The sequence below is a fragment of the Symphalangus syndactylus genome, chromosome 2 (genome assembly GCF_028878055.3).
Source record: "Symphalangus syndactylus isolate Jambi chromosome 2, NHGRI_mSymSyn1-v2.1_pri, whole genome shotgun sequence".
In the NCBI taxonomy this organism is placed as follows: Eukaryota; Metazoa; Chordata; class Mammalia; order Primates; family Hylobatidae; genus Symphalangus; species Symphalangus syndactylus.
Window position 1 is genome coordinate 115,095,622 of NC_072424.2, and position 12,005 is coordinate 115,107,626.

Consider the following 12,005-nt stretch of genomic DNA (forward strand, 5'->3'; position numbering starts at 1 on the left):
CATATTATTGAGAGAAAATGACTGAGTTGCTGGATGGTGAGAAATAAATGATAGAGATTTGCATTTCTCATATGTCACTCTGGCTAGAGGTCAGCTCAAGGCTGTAAGTAAGAGACTGGAGAGACAGAGAAAAGAAGTGAGTCTGTCTTAATAGTCCCGACAACAGACCATTGGCTATCCAAATCATTAGTACACCAGGGAATAGCTTTCAGGTGACCTGCGGACTTTCAACATGAAAAATTCAATCCAGAGTCCTGGGTGGGGCTCACGAGTCTGCATTTTTAACAACTCACCAAGTTATTCTTATGTGCCCTAGAATTGGAAACCCATGTATCTCAAGATTTTTTGCACAAACTCCAGCCCGTAGGATAAGAGAGAAACTTAGATCAGAGTAGAGGTTTTGTGACTCTAAGAACAAAATGATTTCAGATGCCTGGTCATCCTCAACCTGGTGGGCACTCCTTCATTCACTGGAGAAGCAGCAGCAGGGCTTGCTTCGAGTCTAGGGAAGCAAGAAAACAGATCTGATCCCCCTGTGGAGTGTGGAGTAGGGGCACTGCCCTTGATGGTGGGAGTGAAACCAACTTGTTTGCAGGTAAGCACATGAGAGACAGCCCTGGAAGCACTCAGGGGTGATGAACTTGACATGGAAGCGGAAATCCTGCAAAGGCTAGGGTGGAAAGTTGCCAAGGAAGTATGTGTTATGATTGTTAATGTGACTTTGTCTTAGTCCATTCCTGCTGCTATAATAAAATACCTTAGGCTGGGTACAGTGGCTCATGCCTGTAATCCCAGTACACTGGCAAGCCGAGGCAGGTGGAACACCTGAGGCCAGGAGTTTGAGACCAGCCTGGCCAACATGGTGAAACCCTGTCTCTAGTTAAAAAAAAAAAAAAATTAGCTGGGCTTGGTGGTGCACACCTGTAATCCCAGCTACTCAGGAGACTGAGGCAAGAGAATTGCTTGAACCCAGGAGGTGGTGGCTGCAATGAGCCGAGATGGCACCGCTGCACTCCAGCCTAGGCAACAGAGCGAGACTCTGTCTCAAACAAAAACAAAAACAAACCTCAGACTGGGTAACTTATAATCAATGGAAATTTATTTCTCACAGTTCTGGAGACTGGGAAGTCCAAGATCAAAGTGCCAGCAGGTTTGGTGTCTGGTGAGGCTTGTACCTTCTTGCTGTGGTGGAGCCCTCATGACTTAATCACCATCTAAATGCCCCACCTTCTAATATGGTTGCATTGGAGATTAAATTGCAACATTAAATTTGGAGGGACACAAACATTCAAACTATAGCTGACTTCATCTACGTCTCCAGCCAGTGAGGTCTGGAAGAAGTCAGGTTATATATATATAGATGAGAAAGCTGAGGGTCAGAGAGTGGAGGTCTGTTGTATGAAAGGAAAATAAAAACCTGGGACCCCAATTCAGTATGCCAAGGGGAAAAATTAAGCTGAAAGCTGACTCATGCAAGCACCTGCCGTTCCTTTTGTTCCTAAGCAGATAGCTACAGATAAAAGATTAAATATCTTCACTCTGTGTTTGAGGCAGGAGAATAGGGTCTGGAGGCAGGGAACCTAATGACTTCTAGACCTAAATCAAGTGGAAATGCTTCAGCTATGACAGGAAATATTGTCTCCATTTACATAGGGCGTACACTGAGTAAATGACTTTGTAACTTTACTTCATCCTCTTCATTTACATAGGGCATATACCAAGTAACCAATGGAAACCTCTAAAGGGTATTTAAACCCCAGAATATTCTGTAATGGGGCTCTTGAGCCCCTATGCTCAGGCCCGCTCCCACACTGTGGAGTGTACTTTCATTTTCAGTAAATATCTGCTTTTGTTGCTTCATTCTTTCCTTGCTTTATTTGTGCGTTTTGTCCAACTGTTTGTTCCTGGACACCTTCCACTGGTAACGTGTTCACCTTATCTTGTGTGAAGTGTGGATTCACTGAGTGCAAGACAAATACATAATCGACTATTCCTCTATCTGATCCTTTTGTCTTGCAATATGTGAGTTCAGTCATGTGACCATACCCTCCCTATTCCTTCTCCAGCTTGCTTTTCCCCTTTAAATTATTGAAGCCCTTAAAATCATCTTTGGAGAAAGGCACAGACCTATCTCCTGGGTGCATCCTTAACCTTGGCAAAAAAAACTTCTAAATGGATTGTGACTTGTCTCAGATACTTTTCGGTTTACAGTTGTTATATGTTATCTAAGGTAACTCAGCTCGTTAGTGGAATTCTAACCCAGGTATGCCTAAATTCAAAATGTGAGGTTTTTCTGCATTATAGTGAATGATGGATATCAAGGCTTTTCTGATGACTTTGAAAAATTGTTGGATAGGCCAGGCACAGTGGCTCACACCTGTAATCCCAGCACTTTGGGAGCCCCAGCTGGGTGAATCACAAGGTCACGAGTTCAAGACCAGCCTGGTCAACATGGTGAAAACCCATCTCTATTAAAAACACAAAAAATTAGCCAGGCGTGGTGGTGGGCCTGTTGTCCCAGCTACTCAGGAGGTTGAGGCAGGAGAATCACTTGAACCTGGGAGATGGAGGCTGCAGTGAGCCGAGATTGCACCACTGCACTTCATCCAGCCTGGGAGGCAGATGAAAGAGTAAAACTCTGTCTCGAAAAAAAAAAAAAAAATAGAGAACAGAACATTCTCCAGTTATGGCCTCATTGTTTTGTTTGTTCTTGGCAAAGTTTCCACTGACAACTCAGTAAACTTTTACATCTGAGTTCAATGCAGTGTTTTCAAATGGGTGTGGACAAGAGGTTCGTTCATTGTTGATGTAGAATTGAGTACAGAATATACTTTGCTTAAATTACTTTCACTATTTTTTCTCATAATATTCTTGAAAGTCATCTATTAATGCACTTCTTACATAAAAGGAAGAGATAACTAAAAAAGATATAGAGCCAGGAAGTAAATTATTTCCCCAAACACTTCAAACAATTTACATGTTCAAGTATAGAGTTATTTGTGAATTTGCAAAGTAGCAAATCAAATGGGTAATTCTCAAAGCCTTGTGTTTTAAGTGATGAGAAGCAAAGCCTTTTCAAGTTTGTGTAAATAATTGACCACTTCCTTGAAAAAGTTTTAAGATTTCTCTAGAGACAAGGTGAATCATATCAAGTGGCCTAAATAAACTTTAGTTTTGAATGAGCAAATAGCTCAAGGCAAGGTGGTGGTTTTACTAAAGTAAAAAAAAAGAAGAAGTTGTCAAGAATGAACCTTGCCAAAAAATTTTCAAAAACTAAGATGGCAAGATTTTCTTTGGAGGGTTATGAAACGTTCTGAAGTTAGACAGTCTAGAATTAGATGGTTGAACAACTGAGTGAATTTACTAAAAAACACGGAATTTTACATTTTATCAGGCTGAATTTTATGTTATGTTAATTAAATTTTGGTAAAGCACTTATTAAATGAAATTGTAATAAGAGGATGTGAGAAGATTCAGTCACAAAATACACACATATACCACACAAATTTAAAATGCTTTTAGCTAAAATATTAAAATACAAGCTAGTCACTTTGGAACCCAAATTTGTTGTCTGAAAGATTTTTAAAAATCTTAAAGAGAAAGAAATGAAGATAAGGAAATCATGAGTGAAAAAAAATAAACAAACTTGGATGATATAACCAGAAATAACATATAAATGAAATAATTTCAGAAGAACAAGATATATGCATTTTAAAAGTAATATGGAAAAGCAAGGGACCCAGAATAATCAAAAGAATCCTTAAAAAGAAGGACAAAATTGGAGGACTCACATTTACTTCAGAGCTTACTACAAAGTTACAATAGTCAAGCCAGCATGATACTAACATAAGGATAGACACATAGATCAAGGGAATACAGTCAGAGTCTAGAAGCCAGCCTACATATGCAAGACATTATAGAGGGTCTTCAAAAAATTTAAAAATAGAACTACTATATGATCCAGCAATCCCACTACTGGGTATATATCTAAATGAATTGAAATTGGGATTTCAAACAGCATTTGCACTCCCATTCATTGCAGCATGAACCTAAGGAACCTAAATATTCATCATGGATGAATGGGTAAAGAAAATGTGTTATATATATACAGTGGAATATCGTTTAGCCTTAAGAAAGAAGGAAATCCTGCCATTTGTGACAACATGCATAAGCCTAGAGGACTTTATGCTAAGTGAAATAAGTTAGACACAGGAAGACAAGTACTACTTGATGCCACTTGTATAAGGAATCTAAAATAGTTAAACTTGTAGAAGCAGGGAGTAGAATGGTGGTTGTCAGGAGCTGGGGAAAGGGGGATATAGGGAGCTATTAGCCAAAAGTGACAAAGTTTCAGTTACAAAAGATGAGTAAGTCCTAGAGATCTGCTGTATAGCATAATACCTATAGTCAACAAAACTGTATTACATACTTAAAAATTTGCTAAGGGGGTAGATCTTATGTTTTATCACATACTACACACACACTCACACACACACACACGCACACACACATACACACACATACACAAAAAATTATAAATATAGAGGGTAGGAGGAAACTGTTTTGGAGGTGATGGATATGTTTAGATTGTGGTAATGATTTCACAGATGTATATTTAGCCTCAAACTCATCAAGTTGCATACATTAAATATGTACAGCTTTTTCTATGTCAATCATACCCCAATAAAAGTTTTTTTAAAAAATCCTACGCACACACATATATACATGTGTATATATGTATATAAATATATATATATGTATATAAATTTATTTTAGATAAGATTGCCAAGACAATTCCAATGGGGAAAAGAAGTCTTTACAAACATGCTGCTGGGACAACTGGATCTCTACATGCAAAAGAATGAACTTGAACTACTATTTCACACTATATTAAAACAATTATCAATTATTTTGGGACTGAAGGCAATTAAGAAGCAGCAAATGGAAAAAGCTCTCCTTGTCTTCCCCTTATATTCCTCAAGGTAGGATATAAATTCTCCTTTACTGGAGACAACTGTAGACTCCATTCACCCAGTGAAGGCACCAGAAGAATCTGCAAACAAACGTTACTTCATTAGTTTACCCCCATATAGTTATTTTCCCACTGTTTCCTACCCCTGAAGGGAAATTGCCTTCCTTTGTCCTGTCATTTCTCTATAAATTTATTGTTCTTTGTTGAAGATGGGATATAAGCCAGAGTTCTAAGCAACTGCTTTGAGTTACTTTTCATTGAGGTTTTTCCTGCATGGTGTTCACTGTACGTGTTAATAAACTTGTTTGTTTTTTTCTTGTTGATCTGCTTTTGTTACAGGGGCTTGTCTCAACTAAGAACTTACACAGGGACAGGTAATCTTTTGCTTCCCTGACAACTGAAATGAAAGAGCTAAAATTACAGAACTCTTAAAAGAAAACATGGGATTTGCTATGGTTTGAATGTCCCACCAAAACTCATGGTCAAATTTAATTGCCATTGGGGTGGTACTAGGGGGTAAGACCTTTAAGAGGTGTAGATCATGAGGGTTCTGCCCTCGTGAATGGATTAATGCTGTTATCAGGGTAGTGGATTAGTTATTGAGGGAGAGGACTCCAGAATAAGTTTGACCTCCACTTTCTCCCTGTCTCATTTGTCACCTGCCTTTCTGCTTTCAGCCATGGTATGATGCAAGAAGAAAGCCCTCACCAGATGGCTAAGCAGATGCTGGCACTATGCCCTTGGACTTGCCAGCCTCCAAAACTGTGAGCCAAATAAATCTTTTGTGTATAAATTATCAAGCCTGTGATATTCTGTTATAGCAGCAGAAAACAGACTAAGACAAGATTAAATCTTTGTGACCTTGGGCAAATCAATGATTTCTTAACTATGACAATCACATATCGGGTAAGAGTCTTTAATCCAGAATATATAAAGAACTTTTATAACTTAACAATGAAAAGACAACACAATTTTAAAACGGCAAAGTATTTGAATAGACATTTCTCCAAACAAGTTATATAAATGGCCAATGAGCACGTGGAGAGATGCTCAACATCTTTTCGTCATTAGGCAAATGCAAATCAAAACCACATTCACTAGGATAGCTATAGTAATACAAAAAGGAACAATAGTAAGTGGTAAGGATGTGGAGAAATTGGAACCCTCATATATTGTTGGTGGGTATGTAAAAGGGTGCAACCACCGTGGAAAGCAGTTTGACAGCTCCTCATAAAGTTAAACATGGTGGTACCATAGGACCCAGCAATTCTACTCTTAGCTATATATGTCCAAGAGAGATGGAATTTAAGTCCACACAAAAATTTAATTTGCCATTTTCATGGCAGCATCATTTATAATGGCCAAATATTGGAAACAACCCAAATGTTCATCATCTGATGAATGGATCAACAAAATGAGGTGTATCTATACAATGAAATAGGATTTGGCAACAGAAGAAAGAATGGAGTACTGACACAGGCTGCATCATGGATGATCCTTGTAAATACTAAATTAAAAAAGCAAGTCATAAGAGATCACATATTGTATGATTTTCTTTATAAGAAATGTCTAGAGTAGGCAAATCTACAGAGACAGAAAGTACATTAGTGGGCACCTAGGGCCAAGGAGGGGAGAGAGAATGGGCAGTGATGGCAGCAGGGTGTTTGGAGGAGGGTTGGTGATGAAAATGCTCTAAAGTTATAGAGATGTTTGCACAAATATATTAATATATTTAAAAACATTGAATTGTATATGTTAAATGAATTTTATGGTATGTGACACATCTCACGAAAGATGTTTTTTAAAATAGTTCAGGAAAATGGATATATATATACAAATTATGCAACTAGTTCACTTTCCAGAATCCCATAAATTAAAACTCCTATGACTTGTAAATCTTCTAGATCCTAGACCAGATTATCATAAGCCTATTCTTAACTAGGAATTTCCTGGACACCTGCCAAGGAATAAAAACTCTTGGCTGGGTGCGGCGCCTTAGAAACCCTGAGAGACAAGTATTACCTTTTAATCAACAAAACAGGTAGAGGATTAAATTACTGGCTCAGAGTACAGGCTTTTTGCTAGGCAGAAACATCCAAAGCTCAATACTTCGTAAAGGAAATTAAGAACAGAGATTTTTCATAATGGAAACATTGTTAAGGTTACCAAGGCTTACAGGAGATAGTACCAGAGCATGCATGTATTTGGCAGCTACTGAGAGTCTGCTATTTGCCAGAAGATATTAGACACTGGAAAGAAATGTTTAAAAGGCTGAGTCCCTGCCCTAAAGGAGCTTATGGTCCAGGGAAGAGACACAAATGCGTTTCATATCACATGTTAAGTGCTACAGGGAGGGTATGCAAGGGAACGAAGGGACAGAGAAGAGAGTTGGTCACCCTGGCCGGGAGACCAGAGATGCCTCCTCAGAGGAGTTTCTAGGAGAGGATCAGGGTTGGAGCAGGTGTGGGATTTCAAAGCACAGCCATCTGGAATGTGCACTCAGAAAGAAGAAAACCTCAGGGGACAAGGAGAGCCAGTGTCTGAAAAACCGCGCAAAAGGCTGTTCTCTTCTGTTATGCTATGTTTATGTTTCTTTGAGGAGGGAACTGTGTAAGAGGTAATGTATAGTAACGTATTAACGCTTGAGAAGGAAATGCCTTTGACTCAGTGCAGTTTCTTCCCCAGTAAGAATAGTCTCCAAAGACTGCTAAAAATATAGAGGAGAAGCAAAGTGAAGTCTTCGTTTTTTCTTTTTTTCATCTCTTCACAGCAGGTGAATTAAACCAAAATTCATCATCGTAGGAGCAGCACTTCTTTTTTAACCTCACATACATTTTTACATTTTCCTTAAAAACTCTTTATTTCAAATACACACAAATGGAGAGAGGAGTGTGATAAAACCCCATATTCCTGCTGTCTTAGTCTGTTTTGTGTTGCTATAAAGGCGTACCTGTGGCTGGGTGGTTTGTAAAGAAAGAGGTTGAGTTAGTTCATGTTCTGCAGGCTGTGCAAGAAGCATGGTGCTGGCATCTGCTCTGCTTCGGTGAGGACTTTTGTGCTGCATCAAAACATGGTGCAGAAGGTCAAATAGCAGGCAGGCAGGTGCAAAGAGGATCAAACCCGGGGGGCCTCCTGGCTTTAGAACAACATACTCCCTTGGGAACTAATCCATTCCCTCAAAACCAATCCATCTCAGGACAGCATGAGAACTTATTCACTACCCTGAGAACAGCATCGAACCATTCATAACCCATGACCCGAACTCCTCCCACTATACCCCACATCCCAACATCACCACACTGGGGATCAAATTTCAACATAATATTTGGTGGGGAACATACAAGTCATGTTCAATCCATAGCAGCAGCCATCCAGATTTTAAAATAATCAACATTTTGCCCACTTGAATCACCTATTTGCCCCCCTTTTTTGTTGAAGAATTTTAAAGCAAATTCCAGGCAAAGTGGCACTTACCACCTAGTATTTCAATGTGTCCCTAAAAGAGGGAAATATAACCAATTACCACTATCACACCTAAATTCATAACAGTAATTCATTAATATCTAATTCCCAGTCCATATTCAAAGTTCATTGACTGTTTAATAACCTTTTTTTTTTTTTTTTTTAGACAGAGTTTTGCTCTTGTTGCCCAGGCTGGAGTGTAATGGCATGATCTCAGCTCACTGCAACCTCTGCCTCCTGGGTTCAAGCTATTTACCTGCCTTAGCCTCCCAAGTAGCTGGGATTACAGGCGCCTGCCACCACGCCCAGCTAATTTTTGTATTTTTAGTAGAAACGGGGTTTCATCATAGTAGTCAGGCTGGTCTCCAACTCCTGACCTCAGGTGATCCACCCGCCTAAGCCTCCCAAAGTGCTGGGATTACAGACATGAGCCACCGTGCCTGGCCAATGAACATCTTTTTAAGATGATTTTTTTTTCCAAATCAAGATCCAAATGAGACTCACATGTTACATTCAGTTGTCATGCCCCCTTGTCTTCTTACATCTGTAGCAAGCCCCTCTCCCCTCTTCTTTTCCCTTCCCATTGACTTAACTGAAAAAACCTGGTGTAATTGTCCCATAGAACAATGCACATAGAATACACATTGTTCCACATTCTAGGTTTGCCTGATTACTTCCTCATGGTGACAGTATCATTCAACTTGCTCTTCTTTGTATTTTTAGTAGAAACATGGTTTCACCATGTTGGCCAGATGACCTCGATCTCTTGACCTCGTGATCCATCAGCCTCAGCCTCCCAAAGTGCTGGGATTACAGGCATGAGCCACCACGCCTGGCCGAAATGTATTTCTTAAGTAAGAAGATTTGAAAGTTGAAATTACTCCTTGATTCATTGGCTACAGAATGGATGTTGTGTTGAATAACATTCATCTCATTGTACATCTCTGTCAGAGCTCTTGAGTGACTAGATGCACTGTCAGTGAGCAATAATATTTGGAAAGAAATCTTTTTTTTCTGAGCATTAAGTCTCAATAGTGGACTTAAAATATTCAGCAATCCATGCTATACACAGATGTGCTGTCATCCAGGTTTTGTTGTTCCACTTAAAGAGTGCCGTCAGAGCAGATTTAGCATAATTCTTCCTAGAGTTTTCAAAATGGCAGGTGAGCATTCGCTACAATGTTAGGTCACTAGCTGCAATAGCCCCAATCAAGAGAGTCAGCTATTGCTTGAAGCTTTGAAGCTAGGCACTGACTTTTCTTCTCCAGCTATGAAAGTTCTGAAGAGCATCTTCTTCTAATATAAGACTGCTTTTTATCCACAGACAATATGTTTCTTTTGCCCTCTTCATCAATGATCTTAGCTGGCTTTTCTGGATAACGCTGCTGTTTCTCCATCAGCACTTGCTGCCTCATCTTGTACTTTTATGTTATGGAGATGGCTTCCTTCCTTAAGCCTCATGAGCCGACCTCTGTTAGCTCCAACTTTTCTTTTGCAGCTTACTCATCCCTCTCAGCCTTCGTAGAGTTGAAGAAAGGGCCTTGCTCTGGATTAGGCTATTGCTTAAGGGAATGTTGTACCTGGCTTGATCTTCTATTCAGTCCGCTCAAACTTTTTCCATACCAGCAATAGGGCTGTTTTACTTAGCGTTTGTGTGTTCACCTGGGTGGCACTTACTTTCCTTTAAGAACTTTTCCTTTGCATTCACAAGTTGGCTGTTTGCTGCAAAGGTCAAGTTTGGTACAAAAGAAAAGTTCTCGGAAATTAAAAGTGCTACTCTGCTACCTTGGTTTTAAACACGCCTTCCATGCTGAATTTAATCATTTCTAGAATTTGATTTAAAGTGAGAGATGTGTGACTTCTATTTTCACTTGAACACACAGAGACCATTGTAGAGTTACTAATTGACCTAATTTCAATATTATTGTATCTCAGGGAATAGGGAGACCTGAGGAGCAGGAGAGAGATGGGGAGTGGCTGGTTGGTAGAGCAGTCATGGTAAAACATACATTTATTGATTAAGTTCATCATCTTATATGAACATGGTTCATGGCATCCCCCAAAAATTACAATAATAACATCAAAGATCACTGATCACAGATCACCATAATAGATAAAATATGAAAAAGTTTGAAATATTGTGATAATTGCCAAAATGTGACACAGAGAGATGAAGTGAGCATCTGTTGTGGAAAATTAGCACCTATAGACTTGCTTAACACACAGTTGCCACAAAACCTCAATTTGCAAAAAACATCTGCATCTGCATAGCATCGTAAAGTGCAATAAAATAAAATATGCCTTTATTCAATGTTTTTCAACCAGTTGTAGTCATTATTGTTTTCACATCCTCAGATGTCACATCATTTGACAATGGAAAACCTTCAAGTGGATCTGTGTGTTCTGCTGGTATTTTCCTTGCTTTCTGGCATAAGCATATCATAGAACCCCAAATTCAGGCTCGTTTACCCAGCATACAGCTGAGGCCAAACACTGACACAAAGGTGCTTGGAGATAGAGAAGGGTTTATTTGATTTGCCCAAAATGAGGTGAGAGGGCAAAAATCTCTCCAATCTACCTTAACAAAAAGAAGAGGCGGGGGAGTTTTTATTTGGCTGGAGAGTAAACGATGAGGAGTTATAGGAAATCTAGGGAAAAAGTCTATTTCTTCAGTATGAGATAACACCTCGAGCAACCAGACTGCTTGGCATCAGCAGCTGGTCGCAACATCCCTCAAGGCATTCATTCTTCTGCAAACGTTTTTTGTGACACTGAAGTTATCTCCTGCTGCTTGGCACAGGAACTGTACATCTATAGTTCATAATTACATTGTGGGAACAAGGAATCTTGGGCAAAAAGCAAGTGGTTAACATTTGCAAGCAAGCAAGGGCCTAATCAGAATTCTCATTATTTCAGATACTAAAAAATGCTGTGGTGGTGAAATCTCAAGTGGCCCAATTGCAAGCTGTCCCAGGCTTAAAATCAGCTTTGCCCTAGACTTAAAATCAGCTATTTCTCTGGGGAGCCCTAATTCTTTTCAGTGAGAAGTGATTTTAGAGACATAATCTAGGTAATATGGGTGCTCATTGCTATTGGGCTGTCAGTGCTTCTAAACATTTCAGTCAACATAGCTAAGAAATATATGTTTTTTAAATAAAAAAAGTTTTCAGAGTTTATAGTAATTTTTTCTTGTTTCTAGTGGGGTTGGACATAGTAATATTTTTAATTCAGATTAACAATATAAGGTTTCTACTTAACTTCTTCAATTATTTTTCTTGTCTTCCTTCTCTCTTACACGGAAAATCTTGATTCCTACCAACATTAATATAGTTACCTACTTGCTTTGTCCTATAATGTGTATAAACTAGTTAAAAAATATAAAATCCAAATGAAAATTACTCAGTTAAGTTAAAACAATGTTACAGTTCTTTTTGTCATTAAAAATTTATCCTACTAAGACTTTATAGCTAACATAAAGGTAACCAGATATAATTCTTTCTTCTGTAAGGTCATGTTACCAACTTCGTGATATTCCATTAATGTGTTAATTTCAGTTTATTTTTATGTTGGG

At 38.9% G+C, this 12,005-nt stretch overlaps 1 protein-coding gene across 1 annotated transcript in view; it reads left to right on the forward strand.

Annotated features, from left to right (window-relative positions):
• LOC134733857 (uncharacterized) overlaps window positions 1–12,005 on the forward strand; it is a 150,871-nt gene that overhangs the window by 50,996 nt on the left and 87,870 nt on the right. The window contains exons 8-10 of the mRNA XM_063624690.1: window positions 430–595; window positions 4,777–4,982; window positions 5,650–5,736. Coding sequence (XP_063480760.1) covers window positions 430–595; window positions 4,777–4,982; window positions 5,650–5,736 — 459 coding nt within the window. The remainder of the gene's footprint in view (window positions 1–429; window positions 596–4,776; window positions 4,983–5,649; window positions 5,737–12,005) is intronic.